The sequence below is a fragment of the Oncorhynchus nerka genome, linkage group LG13 (assembly GCF_034236695.1).
Source record: "Oncorhynchus nerka isolate Pitt River linkage group LG13, Oner_Uvic_2.0, whole genome shotgun sequence".
Taxonomy (NCBI): domain Eukaryota; kingdom Metazoa; phylum Chordata; class Actinopteri; order Salmoniformes; family Salmonidae; genus Oncorhynchus; species Oncorhynchus nerka.
The window spans coordinates 63,501,591-63,522,111 of record NC_088408.1 but is presented as its reverse complement, the minus strand read 5'-3'; the positions used below and the strand labels follow the sequence as shown (position 1 = coordinate 63,522,111).

Here is a 20,521-nt window from a genome sequence, read left to right as displayed (position 1 = left end):
GCTTGGGCAAGTTGCTGTGGGTGGTGCAGTGCTGTTGACTGGGGTAGCCAGGTGGAAAGCATGGCCAGCTGTAGGAAAATGCTTATTGAAATTCTCAATTATAGTGTGTTTATCGGTGACAGTGTTTCCTATCCTCAGTGCAGTGGGCAGCTGGGAGATGTTCTTCTCCATGGACTTTAGTGTCCCAGAACTTTTGAGTTTGTTGCAGGAAGCAAATTTCTGTTAAAGCCAAGGCTAGCTTTTTCAAACTGCCTGTATATTGGTGTTTAGCTTCCCTGAAAAGTTGCGTATCACGGGCTGTTCGCTGCTAATGCAGAACGCCATAGGATGTTTTTGTTAAGGGCAGTCAGGTCTGGAGAGAACCAAGGGCTGTATCTGTTCCTGGTTCTAAATTTTAAGTCAAGTAAAATACTACCTGAGTAAGTGGTTTTAAATGTACTATCAAAACCTCATCAAATGTAAATTTATTTCAAATAGCTTATATTAAGGAAACCACAGCACAATTTTATTCACAGCTAACCAGGGGCACACCAACACTCAGAATTTACAAATTAAGCATTTTGTGTTTAGTGAGTCCGCCAAATCGGAGGCAGTAGGGATGAAGGCTGTTCCCTTTAAGTGACTTGGATCATTTTCCTGTCAATGTAATGAGTACTTGGTGTCGGGAAAATGTATGATGTAAAAAAATTACATTTTCCTTTAGGAATGTAGTGGGTACAAATAGTACTTTACACCATGGGTTGCTACATTTGATATGTAGCCCTTTACACTCATACCATATACAGGTTGAAAATGTCAGCTTTGGGCTCTGACAAGTGCCTAAATTGGAACGCCGTGGCTGTAGTGTGCGATGAATGACTTCAGGGCTCTGCGCTGTTGGTTTTGACTGACAGCTGTTAACTTGTGACAAATAGCCCCATCCCTCCTGCTAATTTGGCAAAAAAAAAATCTGATTAAGGGTAATGCTGTAAATTAAGAATTTGAAAGATGACACTAAGGATATACAAGTTTTTCATTAGGCCATAATCTAGAATTCACATGACTAGGAATTAGAATTCCAGTCAGACCTTAATTAGATCTCAGGCGGATGGTATTTTGGGCATTCAAATTGCTTTTGATAAAATGTGATTTGTCAGCTTTTAACTGCCCATAACGCCACCACCCCCATGGGGCACTTATGTTGACTTTGACATCAACAAACCACTCACTCGACACCATAGGGCTGCAGTTGAGACAGATTGGATGTACTGACAAATTCTCAAACTGGAGGTGTCTTATGGTAAACATTCCAGTAGTCAGCATGCCAATTGCACACTTCAACCTGAGACATCTGTGGCATTGTTTTGTGACAAGGTGCACCTGTTTAATCAGCTTCGTGATATGCCACACCTGTCAGGCGGATGATTATCTTGGCAAATAAATGCTCACTAACGTATGTCAAATTTGTGTGCACAATTTGAGCATATGGACATTTCTGGGATGTTTTACTTAAGTTCATGAAACATGTGACCAACACTTAACGTTAATTTTCACATTTTTGCGTATAGGTGTTTCCACTGCCATTTCCAAAGATCCCACTATGTCAAATGAACAAATTCTGCTGGCTTTTATAAAGACACTTCCTGTTTCAATCAGCTGTCTTTTTTAAAACATTTTTATAAATATACCTTTCCATCCAGTTTGAGAGTAATGTGGTTAGTTGTCAAAGTGCATTGAAATTAAAACTGGGCACACCTTGGACTTGTGGCACCACTTGTGAGACCGTAGTTAGTCCTCTCAAACCAGAGTCATTATTTTTGGTCTTACGTTGTACCTAACCCACATTTTCCAGGAATATTCTTGTTACTGTAACAAATGCCGCAAAGTACAGTAAATGTGTAATGCTTGGCAAAAACTTGTCTTTTTCATAGTTTAAGAAACATTTCAATTTTGCACTATCCATATAGGCCAATTCCCATGAGTGTAAAGGGTTAAGCTACATTTAAAGGGACAAGGCAGTTATTTGATTTTCATACTAAAATTCTGAATGCACTTTAGTGTAAGAGCTGCTTGAAAAGACCCGCTGAAATTTCAGCTTGTTTGGCTGGGTGGGGTTTTTGGACCGCTTGTTGAAGTCACTAGGCAGTATCAGTTAATAGACCAATGACTTTTTCCTCTCAGCCAATAACAGCTGGTTTTCCAGTTCATTTAGACTATTAATCACAGTAAGATACTCAATTGTAACAAGTGATTTGATAGAAATAAAAACAGCTGCATTGGACATTATTTTAAATGGGAGCTTGAAGGAGACTTCCAAGTCTTGTTTAACCTTAAATCGGCTCGCCTGGATAAATAAACAACATTCGTATAACATTGCAATCACAGGCAAAGACGGACGACACAGAAGGATAGGGACATATGACACAAGTCAATACAGAACAAATATCACAACACAGCGGGGCAGAAACACATGGCAAAGCAACATTAGTAAAAACAGTCAGCAATAAATGATAGAATCAGGTACAAAAGAAATGTAAAGCGTCCATGGGAATGCCCATAATTTACATGTCAGTGACCTTGCATGACATTAGCTAGGGTAATAAGTACAGGTGTCCGTGATTTAAAGGACTCAAAGGCTTTCTGCGTATATTACTTGCTAATGTACAATCCCTGTAAAATAGTTTAGACGAGCTCAGTGCGAGGATCTTTTTTCAGAGGGACATAAGGAACTGCAATCTGTGCAGAAATGGGTCTCTCTTCAATGTGTCTAGCCAACCCACCCACCAGGGTTCTCATCCATCGTACGGGTAGGAAGAAATAACTCCAGGAAAATTTAAGGCTGAGGGGTGTTTCATTATAACTCATGGTGTGATTGTCGCAACATACAGGAACAAGTTCTTTCCTCCCGATTTGGAATACCTCACCATCAAATCCGACCCCATTACATTCCGAGAATTTTTGTCTGTTATTGTTACAGCCGTGCAAAGGTGGGACTGAGTCGCAAGTAGAACGGGTTGAGTAAAGTCGTGCATTCTAAGAGCAAGTCAATTCACAAGTTGTCAACTCAAGTTAAAAATATGTGATGACTTGTTCAACTACAAATGTCTGAGGCAACCAGACCGCTCTTTTCAATATTTTGTCTACAACACACTTTGATGTCAAATAGGGCATGAAATCAGAAGGCAAGGCAGGTTGATGTACTTAGTGTACATTCTAAAAAGAAAAGGTTCCTGGAGGCACCTTCTTAGGGGTTCCTCAGAATGCAACACTGACGGAAGCCCTTATGGTGCTCCCAGGAACCTTTTCCCCGAGGAGCCTTTTAAAGTTTCCTCAAAGCACCTTTTTAGGGTGTTTATGAATTATAACAAAATAAAAATGACATTGAGTGGTCACAAATCTCACTTGCAGACATCACAGAAATCTCTGGTCTCCCTTATCCTTCTACAGCAAAAGGTTTGCCATTCGTACAACATTTGTTGGTAATTTAAGACCTCATCAATTCCCAGAACACATTTCTGAATGAACAGCATAGTTCTTTTTACTGATGCTGCATACTCAATATGAAGAAGGAAATGACCCCCATTGCCACTCCCAATCCCATGGAGATGTCCTACGGCTTTTCAGTGAGTAGCTTTTCTCCATCCAGGAAGAGCTGGATGTGGCTCTCATCTGAAAAGGGATTCCCCTCTATTGGTCTGGTAAGTGATAGGAATTTTACACATTTCAAGAAGTAAAAATAAAAAAAAGTCAAAGGTTACTCAAGTCATATTTCAAACAGTAACTTAACTGAGCACAGCACGTCTTGCACAGCATACCTTACACAGTACTAACTTTGCATTAATTGTCTGCTGGGAAATACATACCCTGTCTGACGTACAGCCCACTTGGATCTTCTTTGAAGAGGTAAGAGGCGCAAAATGGCTGCAGTGACCTTCAAACCTAAAATTAGAGGCTGTGTAATAAAAAGGCTGGAAAGGCATTTTACATGCAGTAACATTGATTTTTAAAAATTGCCATTGTGAGCCTCCTCCTCCGTGTGAGAGAAGTGTCGTCTTGTAGAGATTCAGCAACTCCATGGCCACACCCCTCTTCTCAGTTTCTGCAATGATTCTGTCGGCCATTGTGCAGAACCCGAACATAATCTTTCAGTCCACATCCATACCGGATTTGATTCTCATCTCTGAGAAAATCTTAAAGTCAATTTGTTTATAATGCATCAATATATCTTGGATTCAGATGACAGTACTTGGATATGTTACATTAGTTTTGACCATTTATTTCTGTCAGACCTTTTGACTACTTACAATGGCTGACAAATAGAGTGCGGGTTACCGTTTTAAGATGTCCTTGGTGCCTTGTTTCAGAAAAATTGATATTTTTCAGTCTTTTTCATTTTTGTCTTACCTTATGTAAGGTCTCTTTTGGCACTCCACCTGCCTCTTTTCACCATGTAACTTCTGACTGAAGGAATCCTCACCAGTCTCAATCTGAAAATCAAATATAAATATCAAACATAAAGTCTATAGAAAAAGGCTAAATGTCCCATATCAGGTCTCCACCTGTTCATACAATCTTATTTATGCTCTTAAAACTGATCTGGGATCAGCAGTTCGATTTTGACAAACTAAATATTGGCCATTATTTATATGCAATTACCTTGGGTCTTCATTTTTGGTTTCATCTGGGCTTATTTTTTCCCCCTTACCTTCCATACCTCTTCTGCATTTCCTGTACTTGTGCAACGTGAGCAAGCGGCTGGTGTTCTTTTTTGTATTTATTCTCTATCATGCCGTGCCTCCTTAAAATAAAATGTAGAGAGGAGAAATGTCATGATTGATTATTGGGACCAAGGTCAGTGAGAAGGAAAAATTTCAAACTAGCACATTATGGTTTGGGTAGGCACAGTGAATGGTGTAAAGAGATTATTAGTATGAAGTAATGTGAGTAAGAACACTGAAGAATTCTTACATAGCCCTTCCCTGTCTGGTCTCTCAACAAGGGCTACTTTTGAATAAGAGCTTTGCACAGATTGAGAAGGAGAGTATGGAGACACACAATGATGAGATGGTGAGAGAGTATCATGGGTTTAAATAAGGACTAACATTTGTCAATATTGAATCTAGCTAGCTAACTTTAGCTAAAACGTACCAACACTTATACAACAACTACCAGCTAAATTTATTTTTATTTTTATGTAAGCCAGGGCAGGATCAGCCAGCGGCGGCTTCCCGCATGCGCAATTCATTTGTAGTCTGGACGTGGAGGGGTGAACATCTCCTGCTCTGACTGCAGCTGGGAGGGACTGCTGCGCTAGGACTGGGCCGCCCGCCTGTGAGTACTTTGGGACAGGGGTGGGGCCCGCTGCAGCACCCGCTGCTCGTTGAGAAGTGTAAGAACGATATGTGCTTTCATGTCAGAGTTTCCAAAAGTCTCCAACAACACCAGTAAAAGTCCCTAGATTTGTCGCTAGTCGCTTTTTTGAAAATGTGTCGCTAGAGGGGTCTGAATACTCACTAAATATAGCGACAAAGTCGCTAAGTTGGCAACACTGAACCATCCGCACGCTTCAAAACAAACTCCTCTTTGGAAAGGGTACTTCAAAGCACCCCTTAAGTCTACAAAGGTTCAGAAACTAACTGATGGCAGAGTATAGGTTCTTAAATTAACCTTAAATTATTCTGAAGGATCCTGCAGCGAAACCTTTTATTTTTAGAGTGTAGATTTATTTACAAGTCTTGGATGTCCAATGGTGAAAGTGCCATATCATGCAAGAAGATTGACCAAATATGCATGGGAAATAGCCCAAAAGATATAGCCTATGCATCTTGCTTAACTTGTCCTATCTGAAGGGTCACAGGTAGAGGGCAAAACTGCACAGCCTCCCCCCCTTGAGAAATCGAATCTGTCTAAAGCTGTGTACACATGCAGACAAATTCTGATATTTTTCCCCCCACTAATTGGTATTTTGACCAATCAGATCAGCTCTGAAAAATATCTGACGTGATTGGTCAAAAGACCAATTAGTGGGGAAAAATATCAGAATTAGGCAGCCTGTCTAAACGCAGCCTAAAAGGAGCTCAAACAGGTACATAAGCACTGCTCCTTCTGGGACCATACAATTACCCAATTGACAATTACAACCATTAAACTGGTTCTACAAAGGCAATTTCCACATACATTGTTACATTGGGAGATTTTTCTTAATAAGACTTAATGCTGATTAATATTTCAGTACTAAAGTAAAACTACTTTTAAGTACTACTTATGTAGTTTTTTGGGGTATATGTACTTTACTAATTATATTTTTGACAACTTACTTTTACTCCACTACATTCCTAAAGAAAATAATGCTATTTTTACTACATACATTTTCCCTAACACCTGAAAGTACTCATTACATTTAGAATGCTCAGGCAGAACAGAATTATGGCACCTATCAATATAACGTAACCTCTACTACCTCTGATCTGGCGGACTCACGAAACACAACTACTGTGTTTGTAAATGATGTGTGGTCAAAAATCGTTCCATCTGGTTTGCTTAATATAAGGAATTTGATGTGTTACTTTTACTTTGTACTTCTCAAGTATGACAAATCAAGAACTATTTTTACTACTACATTTAAAACCAGATACTTTTAGACTTTTACTCAAGTAGTATTTTACTGGGTAACTTTCACTTGAGTCATTTTCTGTTAAGGTATCTTTTACTCAAGTATGACATTTGAGTACTTTTCCCACCACTGTTAATACATTGAGCAATCATTTTCTCTTACAGGCCATGTAGCCTACAGTCGTGGCCAAAGGTTTTGAGAATGACACTATTATTAATTTTCACAAAGGCTGCCGCCTCAGTTTGTATGATGGCAATTTGCATATACACCAGAATGTTATGAATTGCAATTAATTGCAAAGTCCCTTTTTTTCCATGCAAATGAACTGAATCACAAAAAACATTTCCACTGCATATTGGCCCTGCCACAAAAGGACCAGCTGGCATCATGTCAGTGATTCTCTTGTGAACACAGATGTGAGTGTTGACGAGGACAAGGCTGGAGATCACTCTGTCATGCTGATTGAGTTCGAATAACAGACTGGAAGCTTCAAAAGGAGGTGGTGCAAGGAAACACGTGCTGTCATCATTGCTTTGCTCAAAAAGGGCTTCACAGGCAAGGATATTGCTGCCAGTAAGATTGCACCTAAATCAACCATTTATCGGATCACCAAGAACTTCAAGGAGAGTGGTTAAATTGTTGTGAAGAAGGCTTCAGGGTGCTCAAGAAAGTCCAGCAAGCACCAGGACCGTCTCCTAAAGTTGATTCAGCTGCGGGATCGGGGAACCACCAGTACAGAGCTTGCTCAGGAATGGCAGCAGGCAGGTGTGAGTGCATCTGCACGCACAGTGAGCGAAGACTTTTGGAGGATGGCCTGGTGTCAAGAAGGGCAGCAAAGAAGCCACTTCTCTCCAGGAAAAACATCAGGAACAGAATGATATTCTGCAAAAGGTGCAGGGATTGGACTAGTGAGGACTGGGGCAAAGTCATTTTCTCTGCTAAATCCCCTTTCCGATTGTTTGGGCATACGGAAAAAAGCTTGTCTGGAGAAGACAAGGTGAGCTCTACCATCAGTCTTGTGTCATGCCAACAGTAAAGCATCCTGAGACCATTCATGTGTAGGGTTGCTTCTCAGCCAAGGGAGTGGGCTCACTCACAATTTTGCCTAAGAACACAGCCATGAATAAAGAATGGTACCAACACATCCTCCGAGAGCAACTTCTCCCAACCATCCAGGAACAGTTTAGTGACGAACAATGCCTTTTCCAGCATGATGGAGCACCTTGCTATAAGGCAAAAGTGATAACTCAGTGGCTCGGGGAACAAAACATCGATAATTTGGGTCCATGGCCAGGAAACTCCCCAGACCTAAATCCCATTGAGAACTTGTGGTCAATCCTCAAGAGGCGGGTGGACAATCAAAACCCAACAAATTCTGACAAACTCCAAGCTTTGATTATGCAAGAATGGGCTGCCATCAGTCAGGATGTGGCCCAGATGTTAATTGACAGCGTGCCAGGGCGGATTGCAGAGGTCTTGAAAAAGAAGGGTCAACACTGCAAATATTGACTCTTTGTATCAACTTTGTGTAATTGTCAATAAAAGCCTTTGACACTTATGAAATGCTTGTAATTATACTTCAGTATTCCACAGTAACAACTGACAAAAATATCTAAAGACAGTGAGGCAGCAGACTTTGTGAAAATGAATATTTGTGTCATTCTCAAAACTTTTGGCCACGACTGTATTTCTATGCGTGCTGGGGCCCATGACATCCTATTATGCACAACCAGAATGACAGGGACAGGACACATGGAGCTTTCAAGACAACTGGGGACTCAGGGAAAAAACGAGGTCAAATCAATGCATCAGTGATCTGCAAATCAGAAAGTCGGAGGACTAGAAAGAGGCCCGAGTTCCCGACTTTGAATTCAGATTTGGATGACCGTTCCAAACGTCCCCCCCCCCCCCCCCCCCCCCCAAGTTTTCTTCCATGTTCCCAGTTGTCTGGGAAGACAGTAGGCTAAGTTAGAAGAGGGAAAGGGACCAAATTATTAGGGTGAGGCACATAGCCTACTAACAGCTTACTACACAACATACACTTAGTATTACCTTCTTAGCTGCAGTATACATATCTCCTTGGCATATAACATAATTTATGCAGCAGCATACAAGACATGTTTGGACTCACGTTGTTGTGCTGTGCTCACTTGAACAGGAAGGCAGCACGGTGGTCCTTTGTGGGCAAATTTCGTCATCAAACGTTATCATGAAAGTCTGTCATTCTCTGGATTTATGGTGCTTTCAAGACAACTGGGAACTTGGAAAAAAACAAAGTCGGATCATGACATCAGTGATCTTCAGGTTGGAGCTCTAGGAAGAGGCCGAGTTCCCGATTTGGAATTCCGAGTTGGATGACTGTTCAAAACGTATTTTCCCAGTCGGAGCCAGTTTCTTTCTGAGTTCCCAGTTGTCTTGAACTCACTGAAGTTTTGAACACAGCAGAAGTCATGCTGGATTTATAGCATGGCCTATGTATTCAACCTTTTCCGGCCCATGGTGTTGAATGTTTATCCTTTTTAAGCTTGGAAAAGAGACTCTTAAACGCAGACTTGGACCACACACCCACTCCACTGAATAGCAGGCTAGTGATTGCTTTGCAGCGCTTGCAGTTAGCCACGGATTCCTTCCAAGCCACTCAAAGTTGAATTTGCGCTTTCCAACTTGTTTGTAATGTTTATGTCCAATGGCCAATGAGGACCGATACGTTTTATCTATCATTTATTTTCATATGACAAGGAATGAAAAGGAGATGATGACCACTAGCCTCCTAGCTAAGATTTTGAAAGTATGATGTTGACATGATCAATCCAATCAAAGCTACTGTAGATATAACGTGATTTGACGTCATTTTATCTGTGGCCAATGACCTTGAGCCTTCTTGGATGGGCACTTCTAATGTAACTCTATGGCAGCACCCAAGGGGCTTTCATTTTCGAGCTCTACCCGTAGATTTTGCAGTGACGTAGTGTCCCCATGAGCGACAAAACACTGAGCCAATCACGGCACAACTAGAGAAGATTACCAACCCCTACGTTATGTATTTTCTGCTGGCTGCCCCACCACCAGAGAAAGCATTGAGCTAGGCTGAAACACCTGCAGTTTGAAGCTGCCTTAATAGAGACCATGTATGTATGCGGCTTCATTAACTCAATGATTTGATTTTTTTTTTTAATGGTTTGCAAACTGATGTGTGACACATAATTAATGCCAAAATAACATGCAAATCAGGTTAAACACTTGAAAAAAGTGTTAAACAGGTGGGGCTCTGAATGACGAGTCGACACTGGCTATACATTAAATCAGAAATCTGAACACTAGCTCACCGACCTGTTGATTGACAGTTTGTTGGTCCAATCAGAGGGAAGAGTGTGCGTTTCACTAGCCAATCTGTTAAACATTTTTGCTAGTGCGAGGCTACTGTCTTCTGTGCCACAAAATGAGTGACAAAGCATTACAAAACCTGGCTAGATCATTTCTATTCATCATTCTCAAATTCAAGTCAAGTCATGTCATTTTATGTCATGTCCCATGTTATCAAATTTGTGACTCAAGTCAGACTCGAGTCCAAGTCATGTGGCTCGAGTCCACAAATCTGCAGCTGTGTACATTGACCCTTAAGCTGACACCAAGGAGACTGGAAATATTTGGCATGGGTCCTCAGATCCTCAAAAGGTTCTACAGCTGCACAATCGAAAGAATCCTGACTGGTTGCATCACTGGCTGGTATGGCAACTGCTCTGCCTCCGACCACAAGGCACTACAGAGGGTAGTGCGTACGGCCCAGTACATTATCGGGGCCAAGCTTCCTGCCACCCAGGACCTCTATAGCAGGCGGTGTCAGAGGAAGGCCCTACAAATTGCCATGGGTGTTCCTAATTTTCGACACTAAGTGTATATGGGGAAGCAGTCTCTAAGGTGCCAGGCAGAATACCGGGCGGTGGCCGGCTAGTGATGGCAATTCAACAGTCCGATGGCCTGGAGATAGAAGCTGTTTTTTCAGTCTCTCGGTCCCGGCTTTGATACACCTGTACTGTCTCCGTCTGCTAGATGATTGCAGGGTGAACAGGCCTTGCATGGCTGAGGTTGTAGATAATTTTCTTGGCCTTAATGACACCGGGTGCTGTAGATGTCCTGGAGGGCAGGCAGTGTGTCCTTACTGTTTTGTATACTCTGTCTGTGTGCGCCTAGAAAATTGTAAAAATTAAGAAAAACTATTGAATGAGGTGGTGTCCAAAATTTTGACTGATACTGTATGTATGTACAGTTGAAGGCAGGTCTTGAAATACATCCACAGGTACACCTCCAATTGACTCAAATTATGTCAATTAGCCTGTCAGAAGCTTCTAAAGCCATGACATAATTTTCTGGTATTTTCCAAGCTTTTTAAAGGCAGTCAACTTAGTGTATGTAAACTTCTGACCCACTGGAATTGTGAAACACTGAAGTAATGTCTAAACAATTGTTGGAAAAATTATGTCCTGCACAAAGTAGATGTCCTAAACGACTTTCCAAAACTATAGTTAACAAGAAATTTGTGGAGTGGTTGAAAGACGAGTTTTAATGACTCCAACCTAAGTGTATGTAAACTTCCGACTTCAACTATATTTTTCAGAATGTTCATTGCAGTTTTTGTAAAGAACACTTTCCAGCTACTATCATCTTATTTATTTCGAAATTACTGTGATGCAAATCTTAAATAACATTATTCAGAACAATCATGGTATTTATTAGTCTTTACAGTAAATGTCACCATCCCAAAACCTGCATCAATGAATGACACCAAAGGCAATACAGATGCAATATTTTCACTCTATTTCTCTCATATTTGAGCGACAATACTGACAATATGAGCTAAGCATGGAGTGAGATAGTTGCCAACAGCCATTGTCTAACTGTAGTAATTATTCAATCATTTACATACGTGTTACTCATGACAATCCACTTGTCTAATCAAAATTACACTCAAACATGGAATGAACACAATTTGATGTTGAACCGTATCTAAATTATTTCAAATACCTGAGTTTTGCAAACAGACATTGAAATCCATTACCATTGTAAAAATGTCAGTCTGAAGCATTTACATAGGTTTTTAGAAACGCAAAGCCAGTCAAACATTGCAGTGCTTTACAAACTTCTCACATAACAGCATTCTTCACCCCAACAAAAATCTAAATAATTTGGTGAAAGCATTAATGACAAAAACGAATCCATTCCAACTTGGGACAAAATGGGAAATAAATTGTGTGGCTGACTATATTTAATTCCTCATTCACAATTATCTTATGCTGGCTTTTATCTGAGAAACAAATGGATCAATAGCCATGTAATAACAGAAATTCAACCCCAAAACTGCTGTACAACACACTAGGAGAGGGATCCAAGTTTATTGCCCTGAGGTCCTGGCACCAGGTTCTGGAACCCAGGCACGACTACCTGTACTCTTGGCAGAGCAATGTTGAGAAAGAGCTGGATAGTGTAATTAAGTCTGCGTAGACTGGGGAAGTAATGTGGAGCATAGAGAACTAGGGGGTGGAGTCCCAATGTAATTCAACTTATACATATTCTATGGTTCTGGCAATGGGGACTGGGGCTGCTGCTCTGGCTCCTGGGGCTGTGGTTCCCGGGACTGCCGTATCAGTCCCCCATTCTGGGCTGTGTTGTAGGACCCACAGCCACCACACTTCATTCCCAGAACATGGAAAGGCACCGTACAGTGGGTTTGGCAGTCATTACATATGATCTACAGGTCAGGGAGAAGAAGAGACGGACCAAACCATGTCATGAGGCAGAAATTGTGCTCAATACTGAAACTTAAAAATAAGTTGAAATATCCCTTGAATATAAGCCCAAAGTGAATCATAATACCAGATCAGTGTAGTAAATCTATACCAGATCAGTGTAGTTACAGTACACCCCAAAACACAAGGGACCACAAGAATTGAGGTCATCATGTTTTGCTTTTTAAAGTTCCAATTCACATTCAAAGTGAATACATTTGTGTCATACCTTCACAGTGGCATCCTGGTATTCAGTGGGCATGGGTGACTGAGTGATCTCCTTGTCCATCTGCTCCCAGTTGTGCTCCATATTCCAAGCAGAGTGCATACAGAGTGGGCATCGATACGCACTGAAGAGGACATATAGAGGACATATTCCTGGTCACGCAGATCGTCATTGCTTATATGAATGTCATGCAGATGACATGATTGATAAGATAATGACAGTAATTAGGATAAATACATCATAACTAGCACAATATTTGAAAAGGACAATGGACCGTACCCAGTTTGGACCATGTCATCAAAGCATGTTCTGAAAAACAAAAGAAGCAGTGAACATTCTAAAAATGGTTTCTGATACCAGAAGACAAGAGTAAGACTCCAGTATTGCACCTTCTGTATCATCCATCAGATTAACAGTGGCATCAATACAAACTTGTGTAGGTCCTATAGGCTAATGACAAAGGTTTTGAGTGTATCTCTCATAAGGAAAAGGTCATACTTGTGTAGAAGATGGCCACATGGAAGAATTTGGGCTCCTATTCTGGATGTGTGGATATCCTTAGTTAGAGAGAAGACACAAACATTATATATCTATGATAAACCATTAGAGGAGAAGTACTGGTGAAATTGTCAAATACAGGCTGTGTGAATTTCTATATTACACAATTGTATGCTAAATTACATTAACAACGTGTAATGCACAGCAATCGTGTTACTGATCTTACTATTCACTAACTTACCTCCATACACACTGGGCAGTTCTGTCTTGAAACATTTTCAACACACTGAAACAAAACAGTCTATTACCGATAAATCAAGTGAAAGACAAGAGCCATGGCATTAGCAGTATTGCATTGACAATTCCCACACAAGCAACAGATATAATAAGGGCCAATCACCTTGTGATTTCCTCTTAGATCTCCTGCTAAACAGAGATTGCACTTCTCACAGTGGAAGTATTTCTCCCTTGGTCCAATCCTGCAGGAGTACAAAACATAACTAACTGTACAGTCATGGCCAAAATTTTTGAGAATGACACAAATATTCAATTTCACAAAGTCTGCTGTCTCGGTCTTTAGATATTTTTTGTCAGACGTTACTGTGAAATACTGAAGTATAAGTACAAGCATTTCATAAGTGTCAAAGGCTTTAAAATGGACAATTACATGAAGTTAATGCAAAGAGTCAATATTTGCAGTATTGACCCTTCTTTTTCAAGTCCTCTGCAATCCGCCCTGGCATGCTGTCAATTAACTTCTGGGCCACATCCTGACTGATGGCAACCCATTCTTGCATAATCAATGTTTGGAGTTTGTCAGAATTTGTGGGGTTCTGTTTGTCCACCCGCCTCTTGAGGATTAACCACAAGTTCTCAATGGGATTAAGGTCTGGGGAGTTTCAAGGCCACGGATTCAAAATATTTGTGTTTTGTTCCCCGAGCCACTTAGTTATCATTTTTGCCTTATGGCAAGGTGCTCCATCATGCTGGAAAAGGCATTGTTCGTCACTAAACTGTTCCTGGATGGTTGGGAGAGTTGCTCTCTGAGGATGTGTTGGTACCATTCTTCATTCATGGCTGTGTTCTTAGGCAAAATTGTGAGTGAGCCCACTCCCTTGGCTGAGAAGCAACCCCACACATGAATGGTCTCAGGATGCTTTACTGTTGGCATGACACAGGACTGATGGTAGCGCTCACCTTGTCTTCTCCAGACAAGTTTTTTTTCCAGATGCCCCAAACAATCGAAAGGGGATTCATCAGAGAAAATGACTTTACCCCAGTCCTCAGCAGTCCAATCCCTGTACCTTTTGCAGAATATCAGTCTGTCCCTGATGTTTTTCCTGGAGAGAAGTGGCTTCTTTGCTGCCCTTCTTGACATCAGGCCATCCTCCAAAAGTCTTCGCTCACTGTGCATGCAGAGGCACTCACACATGCCTGCTACCATTCCTGAGCAAGCTCTGTACTGGTGCTGCCTCGATCCCCCAGCTGAATCAACTTTAGGAGACGGTCCTGGCACTTGCTGGACTTTCTTGGACACCCTGAAGCCTTCTTCACAACAATTGAACCACTCTCCTTGAAATTCTTGGTGATCCGATAAATGGTTGATTTAGGTGCAATCTTACTGGCAGCAATATCCTTGCCTGTGAAGCCCTTTTTGTGCAAATCAATGATGACAGCACGTGTTTCCTTGCAGGTAACCATGGTTGACAGAGGAAGAACAATGATTCCAAGCACCATCCTCCTTTTGAAGCTTCCAGTCTGTTATTTGAACTCAATCAGCATGACAGAGTGATCTCCAGCCTTGTCCTCGTCAACACTCACACCTGTGTTAACTTCTTTGGGAATGGGGGGCAGTATTGAGTAGCTTGGATGAATAAATTGTCCAGAGTAAACTGCCTGTTACTCAGGCCCAGAAGCTAGATTATGCATATAATTAGTAGATTTGGATAGAAAACTCTAAAGTTTCCAAAGCTGTTAAAATAATGTCTGAGTATAACAGAATTCATATGGCAGGCAAAAACCTGAGGAAAATCCAACCAGGAAGTGGGAAATCTGAGGCTTGAAGTTTTTCAAGTGATTGCCTATCCAATATCCATTGTAAATGGGGTCAGATTGCACTTCCCAAGGCTTCCAGTAGATGTCAACAGTCTTTAGAAAGTTGTTTCAGGCTTCTATTGTGAAAGGGGAGCGAATAAGAGCTGTTTCGACAAGTGGTCAGGCTGAAAGCCTTTAGTTTAGTCTTGCGTGTGGCCGTGAGCACGCTGGTCATTCCCTTTCCTTTCTAATGACAACGGAATTGTCCGGTTGGAATATTATTGAAGATTTATGATAAAAACATCCTAAAGATTGATTATATACATCGTTTGACATGTTTCTACGAACTTTAATGGAACTTTTTTTTTTACTTTTGTCTGGACTTAGTGCCCGCGATTTGTGCATTTGGATTAGTGAACTAAACGCGCAAACAAAAAGGAGGTATTTGGACATAAAGATGGACTTTATCGAACAAAAACAAACATTTGTTGTGGAACTGGGATTCCTGGGAGTGCATTCCGATGAAGATCAAAGGTAAGTGAATATTTATAAATATCGCTATTTCTGACTTTTGTTGACTCCACAACTTGGCGGGTATCTGTATGGCTTGTTTTGGTGGCTGAGCGCTGTACTCAGATTATCGCATGGTGTGCTTTCGCCGTAAAGCTTTTTTGAAATCTGACACAGCGGTTGCATTAAGGAGAAGTTTCTTTAACAAGACAATCACTGACATGATGTCAACTGGTCCTTTTGTGGCATGGCCGAAATGCAGTGAAAATGTTTTTTTGGGGATTCAGTTCATTTGCTTGGCAAAGAGGGACTTTGCAATTAATCTGATCACTCTTCATAACATTCTGGAGTATATGCAAATTGACATCATACAAACTGAGGCAGCACACTTTGAAAATTAATATTGTCATTCTCAACTTTTGGCCATGACTGTACATAGTGGCTACGCTATTCATGTGTTTTAAGACACCAATATGCAAATAAAATTAACATCTAAAACATGCTGGTGGCCAGCAGCTGGCCAAACATATCAGCTGATGAATATGGGTGAGCTATATATGAGAATGTTAGTTGTAACAAAGTCAAACAGGACAGAGTTACTCACCTGCAAATTCCACAGGGCTGACAGTGATACTGCTTCTTGTCTTTATCAAACAGGTGACAAATATCACAGTAATATTCCCCAAAGGTCACATTACACTCCACGCAAGTTTGTTGTGCCTGAAAGAAAAAAAATGAAATAAACAAATAATGGGACCATATTGATATATTGAATGAACAGTACAGATGGGACTCAGTGAGAGAAAACAGTTCCCCTTTAACATAATTACCTGTTGTACTGTTGTGCAGACTGAGCACTGCACTTCTTTGACCAGGAAGCGGTCCATTTGATGGTCCTCCTCAGCGTCATGGCACAGGCGACAAACGTATGCTTTACCACAACACGGAGCCTGAGGGATATAACCAAGTTTGGAACGGGCTTAATTAAACAAACCAACACATTCATTTGTTGGTGTCAAGAACCTTGACGGAAGGCACAGTGATGCCAAACCGGCGATTTACACACACAATTTTTCTGGGTGCGCGCCAGTTCATGTTTTCTATTCTAAGAGCCTTGATGGTAATAACTTTGCGAGGGTAACCAGGCTCAGGCTTACCTCTCTATTCATGATGAAAGATTAAACTCTGACATGAACTTCCTTAGCTCGCTAGCTAGCTGACAACCATTTTCGACGGTGACAAGCCGATAGCTACTCAGATATCAATGGATTAATATACGAATGACACCAAGCAAACAACTGCTAGATGAATGTAAAATATATATACAATATGAACTTAGCTAGCTAACTTTCGCTGACAATCAATTTAACGCCGGTGACAAGCCGCGATAGCTAGCTAGTATAATATACGAATGACACCAAGCAAACTACTGCTCCATTAATGTAAAATATAGATACAACATTTCCAACTACACCAATTTCTTTGTTAAATATATTTCTTGATGGGTTGCCAAACAAGGTTTTTCATTTGATCTGACATATGTAAATCCATCTCCCGTTCAGATGGTAAATTAAGATAGCAAGCAAGCTAACGCATTAGTTGGCTAAATTAATAACAGGTATTTTATGAGCAAAACACGTTAGCTACACAAAGCAGCATACGTTAACATAAATAAGGCAATCAATAACATATGTTTCTTAATATCTGGTAGAGTTAACACTTGCTCATAAAAACTATTTCTCACTTTCAACAAACAACGGCGCACGTAGTGTTCACATCCAACCAGGGAAGCCATTCTTCTTCTTCTTCTATGGTATTTTTGGCGGTCCGCAAACATATGTTAAAGTCGCATGTCGCTCCCTACTGTGTGGGGTGAAAACTGGGGAACTTCAGGCAGAAGAAGACGGGAAAATAGAGAAAGGGTAAACAAATACATTTAAAAAAGTTAAACGTACTGATATTACCCCCCCAAATGTTTTTTCAACGTACTCCTTTATTCAGATTCAAAGGTCTTACTCCAATCTCTATAGGCTCTGGGGCCTGAAAGGGAAGCGCATCTTCCCTACAATGCTTCCAGTGGTGGAAAACGTACCCAACTGTCATACTTAAGTAAATGTAAAGATGCCTTACTAGAAAATGACTCAAGAAAAAGTAAAAGCCGCCCAGTAAAAGTCTGAAAGTATTTGGTTTTAAATATACTTAAGTATCAAAAGTAAATGTAATTGCATAAATATACTTAAGTAATCAAAAGTAAAAAAAATGTTTCAAATAGCTTATATTAAGCAAACCTGACAACACAATTTTATTTTTTAAATTGTATTTACTGATAGCCAGGGGTACAACATGCAGACTTTCTTTACAAACAAAGCATTTGCATGAAATGGACCATTGTCCTGTCTTGATACACATTCAAAATGTAACGAGTACTTTTGGGTGTCAGGGAAAATATATAGAATAAAATGTATATTATTGTCTTTAGGAATGTAGTGAAGTAAAAGTAAAAGTAGCCATACATTTTTTTAAGTAAAATACAGATATCCCAAAAAACGACTTAAGTAGTATGCTTTCATTTATTTATTTATTTCACCTTTATTTAACCAGGTAGGCTAGTTGAGAACAAGTTCTCATTTATAACTGCGACCTGGCCAAGATAAAGCAAAGCAGTGCGGCATAAACAACAACACAGAGTTACACATGGAATAAACAAGCGTACAGTCAATAACACAATAGGAAAATAATAAAGTCTATATACAGTGTGTGCAAATGGAGTAAGGAGGTAAGGCAATAAATAGGCCATAGTAGCAAGTAATTAAAATTCAGCAAATTAACACTGGAGTGATAGATGTGCAAGTAGAAATACTGATGTGCAAAAGAGCAGAAAAGTAAATAAAAAAACAATATGGGGATGAAATTTAATGGGCTATTTACAGATGGGCTATATACAGCTGCAGCGATTGGTACGCTGCTCGGGTAGCTGATGTTAAAGTTAGTGAGGGAGATATAAGTCTCCAACTTCAGTGATTTTTGCAATTCGTTCCAGTCATTGGCAGCAGAGAATTGGAAGGAAAGGCGGCCAAAGGAGGTGTTGGCTTTGGGGATGACCAGTGAGATATACCTGCTGGAGCGTGTGCTACAGGTGGGTGTTGTTATCGTGACCAGTGAGCTGAGATAAGGCAGAGCTTTACCTAGCAAAGACTTATAGATGACCTGGAGCCAGTGGGTCTGGCAACGAATATGTAGAGAGGGCCAGCCGATTAGAGCATACAGGTCGCAGTGGTGGGTGGTATATGGGGCTATGGTGACAAAAATGGATGGCACTGTGATAGACTGCATCCAATGTGCTGAGTCGAGTGTTGGAGGCTATTTTGTAAATGACATCGCCAAAGGCGAGGATCAGTAGGATAGTCAGTTTTACTAGGGTATGTTTGGCGGCGTGAGCGATTCTAGATTAAATTTTGGATTGGATATGTTTAATATGAGTCTGGAAGGAGAGTCTTGTCTTGCTAATTGCCTATCATTTCCACCTGTTGTCTATTCCACTTGCACAACAGCATGTGAAATTTATTGTCAATCAGTGTTGCTTCCTAAGTGGACAGTTTGATTTCACAGAAGTGTGATTGACTTGGAGTTACATTGTGTTGTTTAAGTGTTCCCTTTATTTTTTTGAGCAGTGTGTGTGTGTGTATATATATATATATATGACCAACAGCCTAACGATCAAACAATCGACTAGTCGACTAATTGCGGTCAGCCCTAGTGTACACGCTAGGACACAGAAGGCCAAAGTGAAGATGACAGGCAATGCCTCAGCATCATGCAAATGAAGCAACTCTGTGGCTGTCTCTGTGGCACTGCAGAACATGCTGAGTATGTCACTCCTGCCTTCATCTTATTGTATAATGATGAGAATAGAAAAATCAGCATGAATGGCCTTGTAATTTGGTTCATGTATATGTGCTATGTGGATGGTCTAAATTCACGACAGCAGCTGAAGATACAGAAGTTATTCGAATGGGAGAGTTGTCTTGCTGATAATATGGCTGTGTGTGTTTGTGTGTGTCAGAGGGATGTAGCAGAATTCAACTCGTTTTACTAAAGTAAACACACAACCCACAAACACACGGTTCACTCTTGCTATATGTTTTCTGATCCATGAAACATTGTGTACGTGTGGATCCTTGTATACTAAAGCCAAATGAGGGGAAATATAAAGACAGTTGTTCATCTGATTTACTGAACCTGGTATGAAAACAGTGAACACCTGTTACTGTCACCTGTTAGCCCCTGTCCGGGGGTATTTTTTTGACGGGCCACAGTGTCTCCCAACCCCTCCTCTCGGCCTCCAGTATTTATGCTGCAATCATTTGGGGGCTAAGGTCAGTCTGTTATATCTGGAGGATTTCTCCTTATCCGGTGTCCTGTGTGAAGTATGCTCTTAAGTATGCTCCCTCTAATTCTCTCTCTTTCTCTTTCTCCTTCTTTCTCTCTTTCCCTCTCTCTTTCTATTGGAGGACCTAAGCCCTAGGACCATACCTCAGGACTACCTGGCCTGATGTCCCCAGTCCACCTGGTCGTGCTGCTGCTCCGGTTTCAACTGATCTGCCTGCGGCTATGGAACCCTGACCTGTTCACCGGACGTGCTACCTTGTCCCAGACCTGCTGTTTTGGACTCTTTCTCTACCGCACCTGCTGTCTCTAACTCTGAATGATCGGCTATGAAAAACCCCCAGAAGAGGATTGGCCACTCCCAGAGCCTGGTTCCTCTCTAGGTTTCTTCCTAGGTTCCTGCCTTTCTAGGGAGTTTTTCCTAGCTACCGTGCTTCTACATCTGCATTGGTTTCTGTTTGGGGTTTTAGGCTGGGTTTCTGTACAGCACTT

At 40.9% G+C, this 20,521-nt stretch overlaps 1 protein-coding gene across 1 annotated transcript; it reads right to left on the bottom strand.

The window, feature by feature from the left end:
* Positions 1 to 12,060: 12,060 nt before the first annotated feature.
* LOC115139825 (RING finger and CHY zinc finger domain-containing protein 1-like) lies at positions 12,061 to 17,494 on the bottom strand. Its single transcript, XM_029677639.2, has 9 exons — positions 17,388 to 17,494; positions 16,474 to 16,593; positions 16,248 to 16,363; positions 13,500 to 13,578; positions 13,341 to 13,385; positions 13,100 to 13,158; positions 12,881 to 12,910; positions 12,605 to 12,725; positions 12,061 to 12,338 (listed from the first exon to the last, which is right to left on the bottom strand). Exons 1-9 carry the CDS (start codon positions 17,478 to 17,480, stop codon positions 12,162 to 12,164), a joined length of 840 nt encoding a protein of 279 aa, XP_029533499.1. The 5' UTR covers positions 17,481 to 17,494; the 3' UTR covers positions 12,061 to 12,161.
* Between the last annotated feature and the right edge of the window lie 3,027 nt (positions 17,495 to 20,521).